This window comes from Scatophagus argus, chromosome 23, assembly GCF_020382885.2.
Source record: "Scatophagus argus isolate fScaArg1 chromosome 23, fScaArg1.pri, whole genome shotgun sequence".
In the NCBI taxonomy this organism is placed as follows: domain Eukaryota; kingdom Metazoa; phylum Chordata; class Actinopteri; family Scatophagidae; genus Scatophagus; species Scatophagus argus.
In genome coordinates, this window is record NC_058515.1 from 12,139,311 (window position 1) to 12,165,732 (window position 26,422).

General features: G+C 42.1%; 3 protein-coding genes across 5 annotated transcripts; all 3 read left to right on the forward strand.

Annotated features, from left to right (window-relative positions):
- Window positions 1-385: 385 nt before the first annotated feature.
- Window positions 386-3,127, forward strand: LOC124054363 (T-lymphocyte surface antigen Ly-9-like). The gene is made up of 5 exons (XM_046380252.1): window positions 386-546; window positions 669-971; window positions 1,390-1,644; window positions 1,819-1,964; window positions 2,607-3,127. The coding sequence occupies exons 1-5, from the start codon at window positions 498-500 to the stop codon at window positions 2,952-2,954; spliced, it is 1,101 nt and encodes a 366-aa protein (XP_046236208.1). The 5' UTR covers window positions 386-497; the 3' UTR covers window positions 2,955-3,127.
- Window positions 3,128-3,262: 135 nt separating this feature from the next.
- Window positions 3,263-26,408, forward strand: LOC124055037. Its single transcript, XM_046381631.1, has 37 exons — window positions 3,263-4,589; window positions 4,880-4,915; window positions 5,034-5,315; window positions 5,503-5,760; window positions 5,906-6,169; window positions 6,267-6,545; window positions 7,209-7,508; window positions 7,710-7,976; window positions 8,420-8,671; window positions 8,803-8,919; window positions 9,042-9,057; window positions 9,164-9,252; window positions 9,381-9,434; window positions 9,532-9,588; window positions 9,679-9,735; window positions 10,165-10,231; window positions 12,954-13,009; window positions 13,759-14,022; window positions 14,163-14,355; window positions 18,235-18,419; window positions 18,577-18,612; window positions 18,749-19,015; window positions 20,090-20,359; window positions 20,457-20,729; window positions 20,825-21,097; window positions 21,189-21,464; window positions 22,149-22,427; window positions 22,559-22,834; window positions 22,964-23,311; window positions 23,661-23,924; window positions 24,003-24,245; window positions 24,477-24,584; window positions 24,675-24,690; window positions 24,768-24,865; window positions 25,016-25,066; window positions 25,150-25,215; window positions 25,584-26,408. The coding sequence occupies exons 1-37, from the start codon at window positions 4,553-4,555 to the stop codon at window positions 25,637-25,639; spliced, it is 6,330 nt and encodes a 2,109-aa protein (XP_046237587.1). The 5' UTR covers window positions 3,263-4,552; the 3' UTR covers window positions 25,640-26,408.
- On the forward strand, window positions 11,311-16,346 carry LOC124054362. Of its 3 annotated transcripts, XM_046380250.1 has the most exons (11): window positions 11,311-11,422; window positions 11,747-11,782; window positions 12,954-13,256; window positions 13,759-14,022; window positions 14,163-14,405; window positions 15,230-15,340; window positions 15,476-15,491; window positions 15,585-15,655; window positions 15,859-15,915; window positions 16,099-16,155; window positions 16,246-16,346. In XM_046380250.1, exons 1-11 carry the CDS (start codon window positions 11,383-11,385, stop codon window positions 16,251-16,253), a joined length of 1,206 nt encoding a protein of 401 aa, XP_046236206.1. In that variant the 5' UTR covers window positions 11,311-11,382; the 3' UTR covers window positions 16,254-16,346. The 3 variants fall into 3 exon arrangements, with proteins under 3 accessions (XP_046236206.1, XP_046236205.1, XP_046236207.1); XM_046380249.1 differs by lacking the exon at window positions 16,246-16,346 and having other exon boundaries at window positions 16,099-16,239; XM_046380251.1 differs by lacking the exons at window positions 15,859-15,915; window positions 16,099-16,155.
- Window positions 26,409-26,422: the final 14 nt, after the last annotated feature.

The following is a 26,422-nucleotide window of genomic DNA, read 5'->3' on the forward strand; positions in this document are numbered from 1 at the left end:
ACAGCCACACATGAGAGAAAAACTAGTGGCGGTTAAAGTGCAGAGGAAAGACTGTGATGAAGTCCTCAATCTGCAATGAGTGTGTCAAGTATTTAACAACGACGCCAGACACCTGAGAGGCGAAGTATCAACTTTATGGATAAAATAACTGGGTGAAAGTAAGGCTGTGTGCTCACATTTTAAAACAGCCTTGTGGTTACATTAATGCAACAATAAATCTGATTTACCTGGCATCTTGTCTCTCTGAAATAAGGCGAATAAGAGACTGTGGACAAAGTGACTGTGAACAGATTTCTGTGGGTGGCTGCATTCAAATCAAATTTAAATAAATTACACGCTAGGTTTTCTGTGAAACTTTGTGAGAAGAAAGAATTCACAGCTGTTCAGGCTGCTGCTTCCTGTCTGCTGTCATTCTTGCTCACACACTCAGGGACAAACCCTCGTCAATCTGTGTTTACTGCCCAACTATTTGTGACTCTAACAAAACCGGCGCAGACATGAGAGGACTGACAATGCTTGTTCTTCTGAATTGCTGGATTATAGCAGGTAAGGTGGACAAAAACTGTCTGTTGGCGTGTATCATAGGTTACACGACTGCTTCACTTCTTTTGACAGTGACGTGCCGTAATGCTTCACTAAGAATGTTTTCTCTCGCTGTTTCCTCTCAGGTGCCACAGCAGAGGGCCCGCCAGTGTTGCACTACCAGCTGAAAAACAGCACATTTTGTCTACAAGCTGGAAAATCTCATCACTCCAAATCACTCGATGATATCTTGTGGAGTTTTAATAAGAAAGCTGTTGTCAGGAATAAACAAGTCGGGCCCAGCTTCAAAGACAAAGTGACCTATAATTCAAGCAGCCTCTCATTGTGTGTCAACAACCTCACAGAGACAGACAGCGGCTCCTATGATGTTTTATTACTTGATGATTCTGGTATGACATCAACGGAGTTCCACATACTAAAAGTTCAAGGTGAGTTTTCACATAATTTTTTGTCTTTATAAAGATTTTTTGTTCTGTAGGTTTCATTATTTAACATTAAATATGGGAGCTGTAACGATGCAGAGACTTTCTTTTTCTCGCAGTGTCTGTTTTAAGATGCTGTCAAACCTTTACATGACATGACAGTGATGTTTAATTAAGCTCACCCACACAGGAGTCGCTTGTCATTTTCATGTTAATATCATCAGCAGGGATATTTATGAAAGAACAACAAACACAATGTATTTTATATATATAGTTGAAATAAATGCATACACATTACATTACAATGTATTACACTGGCTTGTATTGGGCGGGAGGTGATACTGAAGTGCAGCTGATGTTCTGGTCCCTGCTAGTTGCCACCAGAGGGCGATCTAATGTATTAAACTCCGTTTGTGTGTTGCAGAAACTGTTCCCAGACCTGTCATTAGGACGTCAATAATGCACACCAACCTGTCAGCCGGACTCTGTAACATCACGGTGAACTGCTCGGTCCAGAATGACTGGACGTGGACTCTCTGTGATGAAGACAGTTGCTGGACATCTCAGAGGTCACACACTCAGGTCAACATCTCCATTGACATCAAAAACAGAAGCATCGTCTGTACTGGCAACAACCACGTCAGCGCAAGCAAAGTGTCTGAAAGCATAGACCCAATGTGTGAGTATGATGAGATGTTTTCAGCGTGTGTGTGTGTGTGTGTTGAGAGGAGATTTGCAGAAATGTAATTCCAGAAAATATTTTCATTTTTTTTCTTTCTTGATCATTTAATCATTTTAATGATTCGGCTGATGTGGTTTTAATCCTCTAAAATGTTTCTCTGTGTCTTTTCAGGCTTTAATGGATCTGCTAAAGTAAAGGTGATCTCAGCACCACTCTTTGTAATCGGAGTAGTAGTAGCAACCTGCGTAACACTGTGGGCAGCTATTGGTCTTGTGGCTATAAATCGCAGCCTTTCAAGAAGAAAAAATTGCCACCTGGTAAGATGAATTTATGGAGCAATATATATTTTAATTTACTTTTCTTTATTAATCTCAAGCTGGGAAATTCTTCTCTGCATTTAACCCATCGCTGACTGAAACACACACACGTGCAACATGCAGTGAAAGGGGACATCAGCGGGCTAATGGGGCTGATGATCCTGCCACTCATGGCTGTCCCCTTTTTAATTTTTAAAATTTTTAATTGCTTTATTAATCCCAAGCTGGGAAAGAAATTATAGTAAATTTTATTAATTTTACTTAAAGTCCCCCTTCCTTTCCACAAAGTGTTTTTGCTCTTCTTCTTACAGCTCAGTGTCTGAGAGTAAAGCGAGCATTTTCTCAGCGCCTGATGAACATCTGATTTTAAACCTGTGAAATGAAAATTATTTGTATATTCAGACTTTTTCAGTGAGGAGGGAGCAGTGGGTGCCATTTTAATGGATTTAATGTGGCAGTTCTACATTTTTCTAAGCTGTAAAAACCATGTGAGGCGCACATTAGAATCTTTCACGTTAAGCTTTGCGATGTGACTCTGAGGATGTAAATGCAGAATGATGATCCTCCACTCTGAGTGAAATGTTTTCAGACGACGTGAGACATTCAGGTAAATAATAAGACATTTTACTGCTTTGTTTTCAGGCAGAGGCACCTCCTGTTCAGTCTACACAGCCAGCAGGTACTTACCGTGAGCCCAGATTCTCTACAGCCTCCAGTGAAGCTGAGGTTTCATATGAAAATGTGGAGCCCAGCAGGCCGAGCGAGGAACTGGACTCCAAGCAAAGTCAAGGAGTCGATACCGTCTACAGCTTTTTACAGATGCCAAATGCAACTGCCTCTGCCAGCAGAGGCAAACATGCCAATGCACACACGAACATACGAGAGGCATCGACTTCACCTTCATCGTCCCAGCCTGTGGACGAGCAGCATGCGAGAGCTGACACTGTGTACAGTGTGTTAGAAAAGACACAAAACGCCGTGGACAGGTAGAGCGAGAGAAAGGTGCAGGAAGCCTGTTGCAGAGCCAGAGCGACAATAAGGACATTTATACAGTGTTTACTTTAAACCAGAGGACGCACGTGTTCTGCGGTTATTTTGTTTGTTTTGTGTGGATTTTTTTAAATAAGAAAAATATAATAAAAATTGACAACTATTAAAAAAAAGGACTGAACTGAACTGACCACCGCTGTAACAGCACATAATATCACATGCAGTGTGTTTAAACCCAGCTGAGCTACAAGTTTCCACTTTATCACAGCCGTTTCAGACATGCATGTGTCCACACACACACACACACACACACACACACACAGAGCCGTATAATTTGTGAATATTGCTGGAAGAGGTCTGTACGTGAGTACGTTTTTTGTTTAATGGCATCACTTGTTAACGTCCTCCTTTCAGTACATCCAGTCAACAAGTCAGTCTTACTGTCTTTCTAATTCATTTCCTGTTGCCATCCAGCGTGCTGATAAAACCGCACTGCCAAGTTCTGAAGCGTCAGTATGCCCTTCTTCTTACCTGTAATGCTGTTTATCCGTCTGGATAGTTTTGGTGTGATTTGCAGAGATTTGGAGACTTCAGAAGCCTTGGCTGGAATATAAAGGAGCTAAATGGTGTGCTGTCTGTAGTTCAGTATGGTTAATGTTTTCTTGGAGTCCTGATTAGAGAGGGGGTCTTAGGTTTAAGGGCATACGACGTATGGGAAGAGGGTCTTTTTTCCCCCTCTTTCTGCTTCAACATAGAACTGAGGTTAGTTGGTGATTGACAGACGTTTTATCTCTTATCCACGTTAACAACCAACCTGTATAAGCAGGTGGTCAGAGATGGTTCGGCAGAGTGATTCCTATTGGCCGGGATCCTCTCACATGCACGTGCTTAATTTGTATAACAATTTTTATAAAACGTACGAACCTCGTCACTTGCTGTGGGTGAAGTCCTGACCAAACTGAAAACGAGGGTTTCACCACAAGGTCAGATCCTGTGCAGAGGTGAAGGGATGCTTTCCTCAGCAGTGCTTTCACTTCACCCTCCTGCGGCTTGTGCTGAACAACTAACATGTTTTCTTAAGTTAGAGACACACAGCAATCTACAAAAAGATCTGTTTCAGGAAGGAAACTGAAAGGTGTGTGTGTCTCTCTGCAAGCTTTTACAAATCATGTGACCTCCGCAACTGAATAATGTTCTCCAGCGATGCATTATATTCTACTTTAAACTTATTCATATCAATCTGCTGGAGTTTAAGCCAGCTCACAGAGGAGGAGGAGCAAGCAAAAGGCAACAGAAAGTGTCAACAGAAATGACTTCCGTCAAACTCGTAGTTTTGGTTGCTTTAAGCAATAAGATCTAAACCCGTTCTGGTTGTGTGGGTTTTGCGGAAAAAAGGGAAGGAAGGACAGACTCTAAACTCAGAAGAAGAAGTAGTCGGAAAAAAACATCTCATTCAGACTTTGTATAAAACATTCATCTCCTGTTTCCTCATCCATTTCTCTACAGTTCCTGATTTCTCTTTCACATTTTGAAGCTTTCTCTCAAAGTCAGATAACAGTTAGAAGTATTTCTCGGGAGAGTCAGTGCTGGATTTGAAGATGGGCCACACCTTTGTCTGTCTGTTGGGGTTTTTCTGTGAGTATGTCAGCGACTTTCTCCAAACGCAATGAGGAATTAATGTTAATATTTTTGTGCTTTGATGATGCAAACTGACAGAGAGAGAGAGAGAAACAAAGAAAGAAAACTAAAACAACATATTCTTCCATTTGCGTGTATGAACTCAAATGTTAATTTGTCTTTAATCCTTAAATATTAGTGCGTGAATGTGATTGTTGATTATACACAACTAAAGACAGGCAGATGACAAGAATTACATTTGAAACTTTACGTCAGTTTGAATAATGAAGATGAAAACTTTGTTTCAGTGCTGAATGTTCTCTTCTATCGTGGACATTCTCAAGGTAGTTATACATTTTGATTTCCTCTTCATAAACTCTCTCAGCACTGTGTTTTCTTTGAGACGACTGTTCTTTTCCTCGGTGTGCCGGTTCACTCTGCGCCTCTTGTGTTGCCGTCCAGACCTCGTGCTGACCGTTGAGCCAAACTTGTCCACCTTTTTCACTTGGGAGTCGGTGACCCTCATATGTGACATGAGGGACGGAAGGAACACTGATTGGCATTACACAATCTTGAAGGATGGTCAAGAGATTGGCCACCCCACCAGAATTCACACGTTACAACCTCTGGATAGAGGTGACAGCGGTGTTTACCAGTGCTTTGGACGTCTCAGGAGCTCACCATATTACTCTGAATATTCACATATTCAGAGGGCAAGTAATACAGTCTCGCTAAGCGTATCAGGTAAGTAATCAAATCATCACTACAGTGACCCTTTTGCATACATGCACACATATGCATATGTTCCAACACATTTTAATGTATAAATGTGGTTTGTGGTTTTGTTTAAAGCTTCTCGATGACGCTGACAGGTTGTTTGTTCTTATTAATGACTGACTTAGTAAAACAAGGAATAACCTGTGTTACGCAGGCGCCAGTGTGATCCTGGCAAGGCCTGCATCCGTTTTGTACGAAGGAGAATCAGTGACTCTGCGCTGTCGGAATCGAGCTCAGAGAACAAACAAGAACGCTTCCTTCTACAAAAATGGGCAGCTGATAGGAACTGACACAAGCCATCAGTCACAACACACAGCTGAAATGACCTTTCAACCAGTGTCAGATGGGAGCTCTTACACGTGCAGATTCGATGAGGATGAAGAATCTGAACCAACTGAACTGAGACTGGAACGTAAGTACCTTTAAAAGTGATTAAATATTCTCTGTGTTCTTTTCTATAATTAGTTATAGTATTGTCAATATTGCAGGAATTATATTATATTACTCATTTTAAGGACTGTAATTAACCATTTTCATACCTCCTCTACGTTACACAGCACGCAGACCGAAGGCCAAGCTGAGAAAAGACGGGACATACGGTCCAGTCAGAGGTAACGTGACCCTGACATGCTCCGTGGATTCGCTGTCACCTGGGTGGAAACACTTCTGGTACAGAGGCAAGAAAAGCTCTGAACCCCTCACAGCACGAGATGCCGTCTTCATCTCAAATGCGAAAATCAGCGTCCCACAGGGAGGGGTCTACTGGTGCCGAGGTGGAAGAGGAGAGCCGCTTTACTACACAGAGTACAGTGATTCAGTCGGTACGGACAAAATCTGCAACTTGGAATATAAAATACTGCACACATGTGAAAATGTTGTTTATTTCACCTTTTGTTGTTGTTTTGGCTTCTTGTGCAGTCACTCACAGGGCTGTGGTGACCCTGCAACCCAACTGGCCTGAGATATACACTGGAGAGGCGGTCACTCTCACATGTGAGATTGAGAATGGAGGGGACATCGAGTGGGAGTATGAATGGGCATTTCCTGTGAACGTTTACACAACTCACGCAACAAAACAGTACAAGATAGCAAATGCTCAGTCGTCACATAATGGAAACTACATGTGTCTGGGCAGAATGAAAGATGGAAAGTCAGAAACGGAGTGGAGCGACCCTGTCAGATTGACAATATTGGACAGTAAGTCACTTCAGGTTCAGTCTTATTGTTTGCCTGAATGTAAAAATGCTATTTAAGTCTTTACATTTGCATTATATATTGGGAAATACACTATATAGACAAAGGTATTGGGACACCTGTCCATTACACCAGCAGAGACACCATATTCTAAACACACAGACAGCTTTGCAGCTTATGTGGGAATTTGTGTCCATTCATGCAGCAGAGCATTTGTGAGGTCACACACTGATGTTGGACCAAAAGGACTGACTCACAATCTCCGTTCCAGTTCATCCCAAAGGTGTTGGATGGGGTTGAGGTCAGGACTCTGTGTGGGCCAGGCAAGTTCTTCCACACCAAACTCATCCAACCATGTCTTTATGGAGCTTTGCTTTGTGCACTGGGGCACAGTCATGCTGGAATAGAAAAGGGCCTTCAACAAACTGTTGCCATAAAGTTGGAAGCATAGCATTGTCCAAAATGTCTTGGTGTGCTGAAGCATTAAGATTTCCCTTCACTGGAAATAAGGGGCTGAGCCCAAACCCTGAAAAACAGCTCCATACCACACCTGAATTCATTAATAAAGAGCTGTGTCCCAATACTTTTGTCTACATAGTGTACATAGGATACGAGCAGTGCGTGCAATCCACCAAGGATCCATCATAACATGTTTTGACTTTTCAACAGAAACACCAGATCTTTTCCTCGCCGTGTCTGCATCATGGCTGAGCTCTGGAGACCCAGTGACTCTGCGCTGTCACATTAAGCATCCATCTGCAGGGTGGAGGTTCTACTGGTACCAGGTGGTTCTCAGCTTATCAACCTACACGTATGAGCTGCTACCTGGAAGCAGTGAAGGGACTGCACAGGATTCCTACATTGTTCACAGACAGATGCATACAGCACGATACATGTGCAGAGGTGGCAGAGGAGATCCAGTGAAATACACTCATTTCAGTGCACCTAAGTTTGTCTGGTGTGGAGGTACGTTTTTCATTCTTCCCATGAAGGTCTGGTACTTTCACACTAACAATTATCTGCAAACTACTCTGTATGCATTGATTATACACTGTCTTTTCTGCTGGCTCATCGTTGTCCTCCTGTCATGTGTTTATTTCACATGGGAGTTACGCACCCTTCCGTTACTGGTCTTTCTGATCAGTTTTTCTGTATGTTGCTTTTCAGATCTTCATTCAGCAGCGTCTCTCACAGTGAGTCCTGATCGAGGGCAGCACTTGTACAAAGAGTCTGTGTCTCTGAGCTGTGAGGGAAACTCTACCAAGTGGAGAGTGAGCAAGCTTTCGAAATTTGGGTACCTGACAAGCTGCTCTTCCTGGGGAGAAATGATTGGATCCACGTGCCACATCCATCAGGCCCAGTTCATAGATGGGGTGTATTGGTGCGAGTCCGAGACAGGACAGTTCAGCAATGCAGTCAACATCACTGGACAGAGTGAGTAAACCTGCCCAAGGGCGACATCCCATCCTATCTGGACCGTCACCTGCTTGTATTCTGAATCAACAGATCCGACTTTCAAGCTCCAGATCCAGAGTCACACATCAGCTTAACCCCCATAAAAGTTCAGACCGGAGACCACATCTCCTCCACTCTGGTGTTGAAAACTGAACTTTCCCTGTGTACTGACAGTAAAACCTTGAACTTTAATTTTTTTGCTATCAGACATGTCACCCTCAATCCCCACCCGTCAAAATAAAATGCCTGGTTTAATGGATATTTTCTTAATACCTGTTTTACATGTTATAGAAATACAAATGACTGTTTTTTTATGTACGCAGACCAAATGTCAGGTATTTGTGTGTAAATGAATTGTTCAACCTGCACCAGCTGACCTCTTTCCGAATATTTCACATGTTTTGATCTTTTGTTTTGAACAGACAAAGATATCATCTTAATGAGTCCCATCCACCCTGTGGCTGAGGGAGATTCTGTCACTCTCGGCTGCAAGCTGAGCACAGAAAACGTTGCCTCCGATGTCAACTTCTACAAAAACGGCAAACTCATCCAAAACGGCACCAGACGGGAGCTGATAATCCCCGCGGTGTCAAAGTCTGACGAAGGTTTTTACAAATGCAAAGGACGAGGTGGGCAGAGTTGGACTTCGGCAGAGAGCTGGATGTCAGTAAAAAGTGAGTGTGATTATAACAGTTCAGTACAACAGCACATATGGTGATGTTTTTGGAGACGGGGACATTTTGGAAAAGCTTTATTAAATAAAAGCACAATATAAATCAATATTAATATGGATTGTTTATTGTAGCCGCGTCCAGGCCTCAAAGCCCTCCGGTTCCTGTGGTGCTGATTGTTGGCCTGGTTTGTGGAGCTTTACTGATTATTCTCATGCTCCTGTTGTTGTATTGCTACACAAAGTCAAAAGGTGAGAGATTTCCTTCTGATATTTAATACACTTGATGATTCGTCACTGTACTGCACTCGCCACAGAGCAGTTTGAAAACTAAAACCATCTGACTGCAAATGTTTTTTGTTTTTTTTAAGCAGATTCTCGCGTTGTCAGGTTGGTACAACAATCTCTAATTTCACTCTCAACATGACAGCAGTGCATTACATTACATGTTACTTATCAAATCTACTGGATGTACTGCATGTTTTGGCCCCACCAGGTCTCAGAGCACCAATCAGGGCTCTGCTAGAGATCACATGACCAACCAGGATGAAACTCAGTGCAAGCAATACTTATCTCTTCCCCAAGGTCAGCCTACATTCAGATTAATGTCATGATTTAACCCTAAACCTTTGCATCTTATCTGTAATATTATAAGATTCATGTAGCAAGATGAAAATAATTAATATGACCTTGGTTTGATTTTCGCTGCTCAGTAGGTGATGATTGTCTTTATGAGTCAATCAAAGGTCCCGAAGACGCTGAAAATGGTACAGTATGTGTCAGAAATATGAAAACATGACGATTTAAGCTAGCTGTAAACCACCGACAATCTCATTTAAAGTCTGAAAAACATCTGTGCTGCAGACGAATCCAGTGACGTCACGTATTCTTTGATTGAGCTTAAGAACCTTGCTAACAAGGGTGAGTACTTTATTTTATGCAGTGAGAAATGCATGCACTGTTTGAGATGCTTAAATAAAAGAAAGCTAATTGATCTGATCCTTCTGACAGGGAAGCATAACGAACCAGAAGAGAGCGCTGTTTACTCAAACACAGGATCCGCTGCAGGTACAGACTTTCTGCTAAGGGAAGGAGGGCACCACCACAGACAACCGGGTTCAAAAATGTCAGACTTATCACTGACATAAGTATGTCATGATGATACCATGTGAGCTGAGAAGATTTTTCTCTGGGGTTGGCTCACGATTTTTTCAAGTGTGTCCCCTCATGAGGTTGAGAAGGTTTTTCACTCTCTTCTAATCTTTCCTCTTGCTCATACTGGCCATTAAGCGTCCACAGTAAAGCAGAGAAAGAGGAGAGGAAGCGAAGCCTAAATCCACCTGTGGGTGTTGGAGCTGCCGCTGTACATCAGCGTCTTCTCTCTCGTGTTGTGTTTGGTGCAATAAGTTTATCTTACGTTGTGTCGTGTTTGCACAGCTGAAGAAAACAGTCCGCAGTGCCTTATCACAAAAACAAAATCATTTTTCCCATTTGTAGGAAAATCAAGTCCTGCAGCAGCAAATGAAACGGTTTACTCTGAAGTCAGGATCAGGACCAGCTCTTGGTAACGATGCAGCGATAACACAGTGTGCATATTGGGATTAGTCACTCTAATCATATATTTTACTGATAGTTAAATGGATGTAAAGTGTCTTAAAGCATCTTTAATGCTTAAAAAGCCTTAAATTTCTTTGTCTTTTCTTTTCTTTCAGATCCGACCGACAAAACCAACAGCACAGATGACAACATGAAAACTGCATTGTTGTATTTGCCACTTTAATGCAGTCCTCTGGTATTCAAATACCAGACGGTACTTTGTACAGATAAAGTAATAAATGGCTCCTTAAGATATTTACTGAATTGTTTACACTAAAGCTGAATCCTGCAACTTTCCACATGTTGTCTGCTGCGACGCATTTAATCCAGTCGAACTGGGCTGGTGTGTAGCACCGGGAGCCGTTAATGTTAACGTGCTATTGATTGAACAGTTTGAGAAGTTCATATATTTATTGTGTTATCGCTTAAATCAAGTGTTGGCCTTGAGCCCATTCAAAACATATTTCCATATCATGTCAGGATTTCATCACGATGCTACAGAATGTAAAATGTCACTTTCATCTTATATGAGGTTTCTGAGTTCAGTTCTTCATTACTTATTTAATGGTCATGTTATCTAATGATATGCTTTGAGAACTCTGACTCCCCACTGATGGACGTCTTTGATCGTGTACACAGAAACCAAGAGTTTTGGCTTCATCTGTGCTTTTAGTATGGAGAGTAGATGATTCCTTTAAGATCTGATTGTCCATGAATGCAGTTTGCGTTCAAAGCCGCTACGGTGCTGAGAAGTAGAAACAGGAGCCAATACCTTTTCCACCAATACTGAAATATTATTTCCTCTATCAGACACTGGAATAAAAATATTTTACTCCACTTTGTCTTCATTTTACTTCATGATGTGCAAAATGACCGTTTACGACATCACTTCCTTTTTTATTTTTAAGGCATTGCTCATCTACAAGATTGGAGTTACATTGCATTTTCCTGAGCAGGAAGGAAGTTGGGAAATGTTTAAAAATAAAAAAAAACACCTATGAGGTCGCTCGTCATCTCATCTCTCACAGTTTTCTCTTAGTCTTGTTCATATCTTGTTCATATGCTGTCGAGCTTTGAAAGTGCTAACGTATTTCTCAGAAGTCGGTGTTGGACGTGACGATGGGACGCGCTTTGCTCAGTGTTGTTCTGGTGTTATTCTGTGAGTACATCACTGACTTTTGTCTGTCTGCAGAAGGCGTAACTTGCTTGTCTGTAATTTACCTGAAAGCTTGAACAGAGGGGACTTGAGGTGTTTTTATCAGAGTTAATCAGAAATGAAGACTGTTTCTGCCTCTGAAGTGATGCGATACTTCAGTAAAATAATCCCTTACAATAGCATCTTTATGTTTTCTCATCTTGGCTGTAACTGACTGCAGAGTTTTTAGAGTTTAGATTGCTGTGTGTTGTGATCGTGTTGGCTGATGAGAAAAACTCATCTGATATTTAGATGTTATTTCTGATAAGGTGTCCGTCTTCATTTCAGTGCTGAATACGCTCCTCCACTTTGAACACACTGAAGGTAACAACTGCACAATCTTTATCTTAATTTATTCACTCCAGATGAATCTTCACCCACAGCGTCTTCTTTGGTTTACTTTCTGTCAGCACACAGGCCACCCTGCAGTAGCTTAGCATATGACTAATTAAATTGCATGTTCATTGACTAAGGCGTGTCTGGAGTTTGTGTTGCTTTGCTTATGTCCCTTAAGCCAAACTGGTGCACTTGATTCACTGATGTCCAGGAGGCCTCAAATTCAACAAAGGACTGACTTCTTTGACACACAGATTTGTCAGAGATGCTTGTGTGTGTCCTCTTTGTGCGTGCTTCTCTTAATTAGCAAATTGAAACCAGGTGGAGCATTACTGGCACCAACTCCCTCTGCTTAACCCTTTGCTGGTTATTTTTAAAACTGGATAGAGTATGCATTAAGAATATGCATTAAAGGCAGGACCTTTTCATCACACACACTTGCAAACTTTTTCCCAAAACATGTGCTCTATTCATGCTGTGAAGCAGGCCTTCCTATCAGCTCTAGAACCCATCCCCACCAAGAAAGCATCTCTGACTTTGAGAAGCAGTTAAAGAAAAGTGAGTGTTGAAGGCAGGCTCCTTTTTATTGAGTGCTCCTGAGTGATGATTGGCCGGCCAATGAGGAGTATGAAACACCTGCACAGGTGGAAAGCAATCACGTTGTTCGCACCTGGTGAGAGATCAGGGGAGGTGATGGGGGAGAGAAAGAGAACACACATACTTTGCCCCTGAAAGGCACAGAACACAATACAAATAAGTCACTTTGCTTTATGAAGTCTGAGTCGGTGCCAACAGAGATTAGGATTACATACACACTCAGCAGTGGTTTGTCACCACCCAACGAGTGTTTAATCAATTGACTGAGCTTCAGAATCAGAATCAGAATTCCTTTATTTATCCCCGAAGGGAAAATCTTTTTCGTACAGACATTGCACTTGCAGTATTCCCGACCAAGAAAGAAAAGTGAAAGGTATAAAAATAGGATAAACAAGCGTCTGTAACAGGCTGCACATGTATCGACGCATGTGCACTCTTGAGCACATAACTGAATAAAACAAAAAGATAATGATGTGATACGAAATGCAGAAGTGTATCTAAAACATGCCACGTTTGTGCTCTTAATCTCACAACAAGACTCTGTGACATCACTTTGCAACAGGTCACACCAGACCTGTCCTCACCGTGTCCCCGTCATGGCTGAGTCCTGGAGCCTTGGTGACCCTGAACTGCTCTGCTAAAGATCTCTCAACGGGATGGAGGTTCTACTGGTATGAGGCTGTCCCCCAAGTATCAGGCAGCCTGTACGGATTTAAGATGCTACCTGGAAGCAGCGGAGGGACTGAAGACAGTTCTTTCACAATTCATGGGCAGACATACACAGCAGGATATGTGTGCAAAGCTGAAAGAGTGACACCAAAGAATTACACGTATTATAGCAAACCCAAGTTTGTCTGGTCTGGAGGTTTGTATGTTGGTTCCATTATTTACCTTTTTTCCCCTCCTTTAAATGACACCATCATTAGAGTAAAATTTCATGTAAAGCTTGACACTTATAAAATCTGTAAAATAAAATAAAAAGTCATAATTCTTCTTAAATTCTTAACTTTGGCCTGTTTCAAAATGTGCTAAGCTGAGTCCTGTCCTGCGGCCTGTGGGATTTGAAATTATTATTTAAAATATTTAAAGGACACTTGACTTTGTAGCCAGGTAGACAACATATAAAAACAAATAGTTTGGAGGAAAAATGTGGCAGGTAACCAGATGGGCTGTGGGAACAACTATGAGGCTGAAATAACTCCAAGGTGTCTAGATTTTCAAATGCTGACCTCCATTTAGACCAGAAAGCCACTGCACTGAGACTGAATTAATATTAAAAGACAATCAAAAGTCAACTTCTGCCGTGCTGCTCTTCATCTCGGCATTTATGTGCTTGTGTGGTCTCTGCATTAAATGTCGTTTTGCAGATTTTAGGTCGGCAGCAGCCAGAGTGAGGCCCGACAGAGTGCAGCACTTTCCCTCTGAGTCTGTCTCGGTGAGGTGCGAGGGAAGCTCCTCCGAGTGGAGACTGATGAGGCTTTCTGCCGCAGGCCACCTGTCAAACTACACCAACTGGGGGGAAATGGACAAATCCACATTCAGCATCCACAAGCATACAAACAACACGGCAGTGTACTGGTGTGAGACTGGATCAGGCCAATTCAGCAATGCAGTCAACATCACTGTGCAAAGTAATTTCATTTTTGTTTCCGTTTTCTCAAGAGATTTAAGATCTTATATCCCAATGCATAAACATGGTAGTAAAAAGGAGATTTAAGGCACTGTTTGGTTAATGTGAGAGTAAACTTGATGTCATCTGTCTCTTTTACAGAGAAAGATATCATCTTAACGAGTCCCGTCCATCCTGTGACTGAGGGAGATCTTGTCACTCTCGGCTGCAAACCGGAGGCAGGAAATTTTACTTCCAGGGTGCTTTTCTACCGAAATGACGAGCTCATCCAAAATGACACCAGAGGGGAGATGGGGATCTCTGCGGTGTCGGGGTCTGACGAAGGGTTCTACAGGTGCGAATCCTCAGGCAATGTGTCACCACTGAGCTGGGTGGCAGTAAAATGTGAGTATAAAATGGTGTATTTCACACTTCTATTCAAATGTACCTCATCTTTATGCCTCTCTGGATTGGATCACACAAATTACTGAGGATCTCATGACTCGACCGTGTCTTATTAACATATTTAGTGCTTATCCTCCATTAAGACCTCCAGTAGTCAGTCTGTGCCAATAAAAAACTGAAAAGAAAATGTTTCCCCGTTCTCGTTTCGACTATCAGAATGTACAGCGAAATGCTGGCCCGAATTTTAACTGTTTGAGTGATTCCTGTGATTCCGTCTGGGCTTGATATCATTCATCTAAATGTCTGCTTCCTTAACTGGACGTACAGAAAATCTTCTCCTGGCAGCAGGATCAGCACCTTGGAGAGGACTGCTGCACCCAGTCTCGTCTCTCCATAGTGAGACAGACGTGCCGATAATATGCATAAAGTTGATGGTTTGCAGGTCTGGTTGGGTTCAGGTGATTCCTGCATATTTTTGCGGGTCAGCTAGTTTGGACTGGTTCTCATAAAGGCTGGATTCTAGTGGTTCTTTCCAGATATACACTATATGGACACCATGAGGGACTTTAATGACGTCTCATTGTAAACACACAGACAGCTTTGCAGCTCTAACAGCTTCCACTCTTCTGTGAAGGCTTTCCACAACATGTTGGAGTGTTTCTGTGGGAATTTGTTCCCATTCATGCAGTAGAGCATTTGTGAGGTCACACACTGATGTTGGACCAAAAGGCCTGGCTCACAATCTCCGTTCCAGTTCTTCCGCTTGTCTCCTGGATTGCATGTCACATGTTTTTTTGTCTTACTGACCTGTTGTGTTACCACAGTGTCCAGACAGGAAAGCTCTTCATATCATCTGCCACTGACTGTTGGGATGGTTTGTTGCAGTCTGCTGGTTATTCTCCTGCTGCTCTTCTGTTGCTGCAGAAAGTCAAAGTGTGAGACCTTTTTCCTTCTGACAGTTGATGGTTTCCAGTCTGATTATTCAAAAATACTGAGTGAATGCTGATGTCATAGCAGTGCAAGTTATGCAACGCAAAACAATCTAACAACAAATGTCTTTTTTTTAACAGATTTGTGCTTTGCCAGGTTGGTACAACAGTATTGCTTGTTTCTTAAACTTGTTCCTTTATTATTATTATTATTATTATTATGTTTTTATGTTATTGTTTATTTTTCTAGAGCCCCACAGTCTCAGAGGACCGATCAGACTGAACAGGAAGAAAGTCAGCCTAAAGTTCCCTCCTCTCCTGGTCAGCCTTAAAAATCCTTTCATTTTGACCTCCTAATTTCACCTTGGATTTCACTGCTCTATGAATCAGTCAAAGGACCCCTGAATCAATACTCTGTCGTTGTACACAGAGCAGTCAGAAATCCGAGGATGGAATGATTTACTGATGACAGATCTTAACTGGCAATCTGCTTGAGTTAAGAAAAATGTTTGTTCCTAATGCAGATGGATCCCATCACGTCACTTACGCAGTGATTCAGCTTCAAAACCTCAGAAATAAGGGTGCGTTCTGTCTTGGACAAAGAAATAAGCACAAAGATGTTCAATCAATGTTCATTAACCCATAAGAGAAAAACAGTCTCTTGTTCTAAGTGGGAATAGTCCAGATATACGAGGCTGTCTGCCAGATAATCACTGCACTCTGGGACTTTGTTTGTAAAACTAATCCACTCCATCCATTTGTAGGAAAATCAGTAGCGGATGAAACTGTGTATTCTGAAGTCAAAGTAGGAGCAGCTCTTGGTAATAAAAGTGCCGTTTAATGTGCATAGTGTGGTTTGAGTCTTCAGTCATAAGCAGCTTCAGATAATTCATCTCTCTGTTTTCTTCTAGGCCCATAAGGAGAAGTGCACCACTTTGTCCAGGAGCACTTTTACAACCTTGATGTTTGACCATATTGTACCGCAATAAACCTTCTTTGTTAGCAAGACACACGTTCATGTTTTTTAATTGCTTTTGTACAATTTGCATGAACGCACAGTAAAACCAGAAGCGCATTAAATCTCTGGAAGAACATTTGCTCTCTTTCTGTGAAGATTTCGGATAGAACAAGTATTTGCAAAGCTGAATGCTGCAGCCACATTTCACTCGACAAATTGCTGGTAGACAGTATGTCCTGTACGCTAATCTTTATACTCTTTTTTTTAGAGATGATAACAAATTTCAAGTTTTACAAAAAAATGCTATCTATGAATTTGACACATTAGTGGGATAAGAATGGAAGATAATTCATGAGAAACATAGTGATGTTCATCAGAAAGGCATTTTTAGGTATGGCAACATTTCCTCCAGATACCAAGTAATGATAAGAAAAAGCACAACAGTACAAAAACATCAGCCTTTAAGTTTAAAAGCATGAGCTCACAGTGGCACGCGGACTACACAAAAAAGTTTAATGTGTGCAAAAATATTTAGGCTAATAAATGTTTCATACAGACATCCAGGATGTTTGACGGTCAAAGGACAAAGAGTTTCTATGTTGTAAAGGCTGCAAAGGCCTTTGAGGAAACTTCCTGGGCTGCATAATAAAACTGACCTTCTTCCTGTAAGCTGAAGACTGCACTGTAGGAGCGCAGAGTCCATCAACGGCGTGTTGAAAAATAAAGTTTTTCTCTTCTGACTTTTCTTTATTTCATTATTTTTTTTCCAGTAAGGAGATATTAAGATTGACTTTGGTGCAAAATTATGTGGAATTATGTTGTTAAACTTGTAAAACACACGCGCAGCGAAACAAAAAACACACTCCTGCATACTGCAGTGATGTTAGCACCGTCTAAATTTGGCTGTAGCCATACGCAAAGAGGAACCGACGTTGCTGAGTTTTGCCAACTGCCACTTCTCTAACACCAGCTGGACATCAGTTTCACACCACAGCAATGTCTCATTTCGTTCTTTTTTTCCCAATAATGTCGCTGCTGTAAAACATGTGCATCTCAAATTACAATTTTTAAAAAGCTAAAAATCTTTTGAGGCCACTAAAGGAGGTCTAACGCTGATATACGCTTAAGGCTGAATGAGATAATGATAGTTAGACAGAATAATGATAGTAAATGGCCTTTTCCATAGACATTTACTGTGATTTGGTTCCAGGCCCATGAAGGAAACCAGAGCGGCACAGACACAGAGGACTAAAACAATCTTGCCAAATATCAGACACTTTTTCATTTCTGTTTCAATTCCTGTTTCAATTCCATCAAAGGAGATGTTAAATTATTTGCTTTGCGTTTTTAAGGATGCAGTTCTTTAATTTAAAATTTATTTCAGTTACTCGGGGTGAAATCAGAAATCAGTCACAGATACAGTCATTACTACAGAACCCTCACTGTCTGTCTACTTATCAAATTGGTCACATTTGTTCTGAAAGTGGATGACCTCAGCATTTCTTTTTGGGCAACTTATGATAAAATTGAGGAACTGATATGTAAAGAGTTTCACATACAGTTGGAACTTAGTAAAGTGCTTGCTATGTATACAGATGTTCTTGACTAGTCAACATCAGGTGGAATAAAAAAAAAAAGAAGTATTTCAAAGGCTCCCGTCTTTTTATTTAGTGAATTAAAGTCAGAGAACAGGACCCAAACGCAGGACTCAGGAAACTGCAAAGCTCACGGTCTTCGATTACACAAAGCAGAAGTTTTGGTGTACGAACACAAAGAGTACATAACAGACTGAGCTTTAAATGTTTTTAAAGATTCTGAATATTTCTTAATATTTCACCACATTTTTTTCAGATCAAGTTGAGTTTAATTAAGCAACAAGAAGTCCGATAAACAGTTTGGATTACAGCATTATTTTTTGTCCAAGCTTTGCCCTGACATGCAGGGACTCTGTAATGTCTGGTAGTCACGTCACCTACAGCTGGACAGGAAGTGTGACAATGCTGCAGCTTCACAGTCGCTCTTCCTGGTCTGGCGTCAGTCTTTGTGTTCATCAGAAGCGGCATGACAGAGCGTCAGTGCTGGATGTGAGGATGGGATTCACTTTGTTCTGTGTGCTGTCATTACTTAGTGAGTACATCAGCAACTTTATTAGTCTGAATGGTAAAAATGAAGCAAAATACAGGTGAAAATACTGGAGAAACTCCTGCTGTTTTTATTGTTTATTGTCTGTTTGCCTGTTCGCCCTGTCTAGTAATGTCTTTCTGATGGGTTGTCTTTATTACAGTCCTGAACACAATCCTGTACTGTGGACACGCTCAAGGTGATTGAACTATTTTGTTCCTTTTCTGTCTTTGTGTTCATTTAGTTCATTTAGTCATGAAACATTTTATGGATTTATAAGTGTCAGGTTTCTATGTTTTGCGTGTGTTTGTGTGTGTGTTTGTGCTGATTTCCAGATGCTGAGCTGACCTTTGAACCCAACTTGACCCAGTTATTCGCTGGGGAGTTTGTTACCTTCAAATGCAACATAAGTGAAGGACTTGACACTGACTGGCATTACGTATTCAGCAAGAACGGCCAACAAATCGTCTCCTCCGGTGCAAGCAATTCGTACTCGGTAAACCTGACGGCTGACTCGAGTGGTGGTTTTCAGTGCACTGGTCACCGCAATGGCTCCAGAAATGTTGCAAAACAGAGTAATAATGTCACTTTAATTGTATCAGGTAAGATATTAAATTAAATACTTTCCCTGTCACCAAGTTTACCACCACATGTACAACAGCCACGTTGAGGTAATGACACAATCAGTCAAGAAAAAGAGAAGTAAGACTACAGAAACTCTTCATATTTCTGCTGCACTCCTTTGGCTTCACCTGCCATTAAAACTAAAGCCAGCTAGATAACTGAACTGTGAACGTCTATTCAATTCAGTTCAATTCAGTTTATTTATATAGCGCCAATTCACAACAAAAGTAATCTCATGACACCTTCCAATTAGAGCAGACCTAGGCCAAACTCTTTAATTAAATTGTAATACAGAGAGCCCGACATTCCCCCTTGAGCAAGCACTTGGCGACAGTGGCGAGGAAAAACTTCCTTTTAGAAGGCAGAAACCTCGGAGCAGACCCCGGCTCAAGATGGGCGGCTTTCTGCCTTGACCGGTTGGGTTGAGAGAGAGAGAGAGAGAGAGAGAGAGAGAGAGAGAGAGAGAGAGAGAGATAGACAGACAGACAGGGAGAAAGAGCACACAAGCATAGATGCATAGCAGCAGTAATAATACCAGAAGTATTGGAACTGTAGATAATAATAATGACAATGAAGTATACAACCGTACTATGGTGATAATGACAGTAATGTTAGTAACAATAATGATGGTAGTAACTGCAGCACAGTAGTAACAGAATTAAAATAGATTATGACTAAACAGTAATAATCGCAGCAAGTTTCAAGCAGGACCGCAGCAGGAGGTCCAACCGCGATCCATGGGAACCTGCGAGACTATTCTAGTTTATCTATTTATGTCACTGTTCCTGTCGTGACTCAGGCAGCTAACATAGTCATCTACAGTATAGAAAATGGATGGATGGAATTTGTTTGTACTCAACAATCAGTGAAAATCAGACATTCTTACAGTGATGTTCATAAGACGTCAAAAATGCACTTGCACTGACCCGACCGTCACTAAAATTAGTGGCCAGTGGCCTCTCACTTGGCGGCCTTCTCGCTTAAGCTACACACCACCATCTATGTATGTTAATCAAATTATCAGTACATATTCTCTTATGCGTGCCAAACAGCACACAAACCCAAGGCCACTCTGAGAGCATACGGCACGTCCATACCAGTAGGGGGCACTGTGACGCTGACTTGTGTTGTGGAAGGCTCTGCGGGCTGGAAGTACAGATGGTTCAGACGCACCTCAGACTCTCCTACAGCTGAGATTGTAAAGGATGGGACAGAAAGCTTAATCAGTATCTCAGAAGAAGGCATGTACTGGTGCCAGGGAAGAAGAGGAAGCCCAGTCTTCCTCACTGAGGACAGTGATGTGTTTCACGCTAAGATAACTTGTGAGTTTTGTAACTTTTCATACTAGGATTTTAGTACAGAAAACTACAAATGTGATGTTATATTTGGATACTAACCGTGTAGTACTGGTGTGAATAGTATCCAACAAGGTCTTTGTGAAGCTGCAACAAAACTGGACCCAGATATTCAGCGGCGAGACAATCGCCATGGCCTGTGAGATCGAGGGAGGAGGCGGAGACACTGACTGGGAGTATGAATGGAGGACAACCAGCTCAAACGCACCTCCAGCACACAGTGAATACAGGATCAGCGGTGCTTCAGTTTCCCACAGCGGCAGCTACTGGTGTAAAGGTAGAAGGGACTTGTATTCCTCAACAGAGTGGAGTGTTGGCTTCCCACTGACAGTATCAAGTAAGCCAGATTGTCTATCATTCATATTGTGTTGGACTTTTTGTGTTGTGTGTTTTCATCCACCCGTCTATGATTTTCCCTACAAAAATGAACAGCTCATAAACCCAGGCCTTCAGTTCAGGTCAGTAGGAGAACCATACCAATCGGAGGCAACGAAACACTGACCTGCACTGTGGAGGACGCTGCTGAGTGGAAATACTACTGGTTCAGACGTTCCTCAGGCCTTTCTGAAAGTCAGCTCATGAGCGGTGTTGAGCCAACCGGAGTTATCAGCATCTCACAAGGAGGCACATACCACTGCAGAGGAGGGAGAGGAAGCCCGCTTTTCTTCACAGAGGACAGCGACGCAGTCACCATTGAGAAACAAGGCGAGTGTCGCTGCCTTCCTTTAAAGAAATACAACATACAGAGTTCATTCTCCAAACTAGTTTCCTCTGCTTATTTTTTACTTCTGAACAGTTTCCGAACAGGCTGTCGTGATCCTGCAACCCAACTGGCCTGCGATATTCAGTGGCGAGACGATCGCTGTGACATGTGATGTTTCTGGTGATGGACACACTGAGTGGGAGTATGAATGGAGCAAACCCAACTCAAACGCCAGTCCGACGAACAACAGCTACAGGATCATCAGTGCTACTGTGTCCGACAGCGGAAACTACAGGTGCATGGCTAAACAAAAGGGGGACATGTACTCCACAACAGAGTGGAGCCACATCGTCACATTGACAGTTTCGTGTAAGTTGAACTGTGCATAGTGCACTTCATGTATTTCATGCATGGTTTTACTCCTTCTGTTACTTGGAGATTTCTGTTGTGGTAATTAATGGCATGTTGGAACCCTGTCTTATGGCATCTTTTTGGCACTTCCCACCCAGACACACTGCACTTGAATATATCTTCAGTGCAGACATATCTGTGTTAATGTCAGACAATCAGAGCAACACAATGTAGCTTACAAAGAGGGAAAAATCCCAAGAGGGCTTCACCCAAGAGACAGCACATCATGTCCCATGTGAAGGCAAACGCGTCACAGACCTCTTCCCTCGCATAAGCTCATAGTTTTGTTGTGTTAACCAACGTGGCCTTTCATGCTATGCACGAGTGCCTTGCGTGTCGATGTGGGATGGGCGAGACAAAGCAGTATGTATGTTTGTAGTAGTGAAAGTATGTGACGAAATGGATGCAACACAAGAAAATCACGAAGACATCTCCACCAACCTCACAATACATACACAGCATTTGGGAAAAATGCTGCAAAGTGGACAAAGAAACCCTGCAAGAAGCACCGATGAGGTGAAGGGGGGGCCATCACTTTTGGTCCCTGGAAACAGTTTCTGTGGTTTGTCTGTGCTCTCAGGGTCACCTCAGTGATGATCTTATTCATGTCTTTTTTTTTTTCTTGGAACTTTATCTGAACAGCGCAAAGGCCGAAGACTGACCTCAGTGCTGACAGCAGATCCTTTCCAGCAGGTGGCAGCGTGATCCTGAGGTGCTCTGTGAGCCCAACGCCATCTGTTTGGAAATACTACTTTTACAGAGGAGAGAAAACGTCGGAACCCCTCACCACACAAGATAATGTCCTCCTCCCAGCTGGTGAAATGAGGGTTTCACAGGCAGGAATCTACTGGTGCAGAGGAGCACGAGGACAGCCAGTTTACTACACAGAGTACAGTGATTCAGTCAAAATTAGCCAAACTGGTGAGAGTGGCATTGAAATATTACAAACTCCCTTAAAAATATTAAAAACTATATTGTGCATTCATCATCTTGGATGAAGCCGATGACACACGGTTTTCATTTGTAATTTGTCTCGTGTCTTTATCAATTAGTTTCAAACAGGGCTGTTGTGACCATGCAACCCAACTGGCCAATCGCATACGTAGGAGATACGATCACTCTAAAATGTGAGATCCAAGGTGGAGACACAGAATGGGAGTATGAATGGATGACAACCAGCATGAACGAGCTTCCAAACCTAAACGAATACAGGATAAGGCGTGCTTTGCAATCGGACGATGGAAACTACTGGTGTAAGGGCAGACTGAAAAGAGCACCGCAGAATTCAACAGGGTGGAGTATTCCCGCCAAACTGACAGTATCTCACCGTAAGCCACATTACATTTCTTTCACATTTAAAGGCCTTTTAGTTTCCCCTAAATATTTGATACCTTTATTTGTTAAATGTGTAGCATCTGAGCATAGACTATACAAAAAAAAAAATCATTTTCCATCAGATGTTCCCGAGCCTGTCCTCACCGTGTCTCCATTATGGCTGAGCCCTGGAGCCTCCGTTACTCTGACATGTGAAGTTGGACGTCCATCTGCAGGATGGAGGTTCTACTGGTACAAGGCTGTTCCAACTTCATCAGAAGACCACGGCTACGGATTTCTAAGGAGAATATATTTTCATTATACTAACAAATACAGCTATGAGCTGCTACCTGGCAGCAGCAGTGGGACTGCAGGGAGTTCCTACATCGTCCACGGACAGACACACACAGCAGGGTATGTGTGCAGAGCTGGAAGAGGAGACCCGGAGCGTTACACTTCTTATAGTGAAGCAAAGTTTGCCTGGTCTGGAGGTCAGTTTGTTTCTTCCTTCCTTCCTTCTAACCTTAAGTAGAACTTAATGCACACGTTGCCATGACTGAATGTGCACAGTCATGCCCCTCATCAATACAAGGGATTCATTGAAACTAAAGTCATAACCAAACACTGATAATGCACAGTGAATGCCAGCTGCAAGAGGGGAGCGACATCTCTCATAGGCTAAAGGCCCAGGTGATCTTGATCAGCTGACGACCCTCCTGTGCCAGCCAATCGCCTGCTGAGGGAGGCAGCGCAGATTTGATGTAGCATATGTCATGCACAACCATTTAAATGAAATGAACATAATAAAACCCAAATATTTTTTTATCTCTTGTTTTTCAGATTTTCATTCAGCGTTGAATCTCACAGTGCATCCTGCCAGAGTGCAGCACTTCACTCATGACTCGCTCTCACTGGACTGTGAGGGGAACTCCACATACTGGAGAGTGAGCAGGTTTTCATCTGGTCAGCAGTCATACTGCTCTTTCTGGGGGTTCATGACTGGATCCACATGTTTCATGGAGAGTTACCGTTACATGGATTCAGTGTACTGGTGTGAGTCTGGATCAGGAGAGTTCAGCAATGCAGTCAACCTCACTTCAGAGTGTAGGTTTTCAGTACATCTCTCTTACGTGTTCTGAGCATTCACACGATTAATTTGATTTCACACTGTTGGTTTTCCAGTTGATATTATCCTGTTGAGCCCCATTTATCCTGTGCCTGAGGGAGACTCTGTTACTCTTGGCTGCGAGTTAAGCACAGCACAACAATTGCTTTCCAACTTCACTTTCTACAAAAATGGCAAACTGATCCAAAATAATGACAGAGAGGAGCTGAAAATCTCTCGCGTGTCAAAGTCAGACGAAGGCTTCTACAAGTGCCAGCACTCAGGAAATGAGTCACCGGAGAGTTGGATGTCAGTAACATGTGAGTGTGATTGATACAGCCTGCTTTCACTTGTTTATGTGCACTACAGCCGTCTTTGTTTTGGCATATTTCAGCACAGTTTTGTGGTGGGCAGATACATCACACACAAATACTGTATGTGCAGTTTTAAAGCAGACTTAAATCTGACAATAAGGCCCACGATTAGGGTGCCCTGTTGCGTAATCCTTTTGTAAATCGAGTTAATTATTTATTTATTATTTATTTTTGCAGCGAGCAGCTCTCCATTTCCTGCTCGCTCGGTTGTTGGTCTGGTTGTTGGCGTCTTGCTGATTGTTGTCCTGCCACTGCTTCTGCTGTGTTGGTGCAAGAAGACAAAGGGTGAAGCTTTTTAGTTTTACATAAATTACAGTGAGCAGTCATGCGGTTTGTAAAACAAGTAAACAAATAATCTAAATGTCTTTTTCACAGGTGCATGTCATCACAGGTTGGTAAAGCATTCTTTTGTCCCATATTTTTTGAGTTTCTACATGCTTGTGCACTACTGTTTACTGCACGTTTCAGGTCCAGCCAATCTCAGCGAGCCAATCAGAGCTCTGCTGCAGTCCAAACTGTCAGCCACGCTGATCATCAGCATCCAGTATACTCCTCTCTTCTCCACGGTCAGCCTTCAGTCTCATCTTGAATTTATTCGTAGTTACTTCTAATGCTCTTTTTTTATTCGCGTCTACTTGTTATATTGATAAGAATGACACCACGTTATTCACAGACAGGACGTAATTTGTTGTCTTCATTGTATTTCTGACCTGTAGGGGATGGTTCTGTGTATGAAACAATCTCTAGACGTGAAAACACTGGAAATGGTACAGTATAAACTCTGACTTAGGCCCATTAGTCCAAACTAATATGATCTCAACAGAGTGATTAAGAAAAATTCCAATTTCAGGTCAATGGACAGATCAGTATGGAAATGTTGTGGCTCAGATTCAGCTCAAGGATCTTCAAAAGAGAGGTGAGCACACAAAACATAAAACATGACAAATAAATTCAACCAACAATCCCCTTAATGTACACATGTGACGTGACCCAAACTGTGATTGTTGGGAATTTCAAACCAGAATTTGAGAACCTCGTTGCACCCATTCAGCCACAGGAGCATCCATGAGGTGGGGCACTGATGTTTGATGATTAGGCCTGGCTCGGGGTTGACACCAAATTGTGAAAACAAATTCTTTAAATTCCCTGCTTTACACCTGAAGGCACAGTCAGAAATAGAAATGATCTTCTCCAAACTGTTCCCCCAAAATATCTGGAAATGCAACCACAAAATGCAAAAGTACACGCTGGTGTCCACATCTTTTTATCATGTTGTTCTAACAGGAAGACGTGACGGTCCAGTGGAGAGCTGTGACTACAGTAACGTCAATCCAGATTAACACGAGCTCTTCAGCTACCTTTACCATCCACAGTGAAGTGAACGTCTGTAGGTCGTCTGTGTAGGGATGATGTATCATGTACGTAATTTTCTGCTGCATGTTTTGTGACTTTGTTCCAGGTTCATGAACAGAGAAGCAACGACATGGAAAACATTGTTGACGTTTAAACAGTGTTGTATATATGAGACTCTGTCAGAGGGTTTATTGTCTCTGGAGGTGACGGTTCTGAAGCTATCAGATATGGGTGCACAGTGGTCGTTCAAAGTGTGATATCCAAACACAGACAGTGTAAACACCACAGTGTGTGTGGTGAGACACAAGCAGCTTGTTTTATCTTCACAGAGGTGAGAAGTCAGCGGGTGTTTCCTTAAAACAAACACCAGAAACTGAAGATATCTGGACTTGATAAGAATGACTCTTAACAACATTTTAGTGCTAACGTTGCCTTAAAGAGTTAAAATTGTATCAGTAAGCTGCAGGTTATTGTTGTGCCTGTGACTCAGTGGGAAACTCTGAAGATCAGCTGAAACTTGGAGCTTCTCACCTGCTGTATTATATCATTTACAGATTGACAATTTCAGCCACTTGATGGTGCCATATGGTTTCCCTTTCAGTGACTTGTGGCTCTTGTGGTCAAATATAATTGCAGATGCGTGAGTGAGTGTGTGCTGTATATTCTTTTCAACTCTTTCTTATGCATCTGTATGTCACACATTCTTCCCTGTTCACTGTATATTGTTGTGAATAAATATTCAGGTTTGAACTCACAGTTTTACATGACTT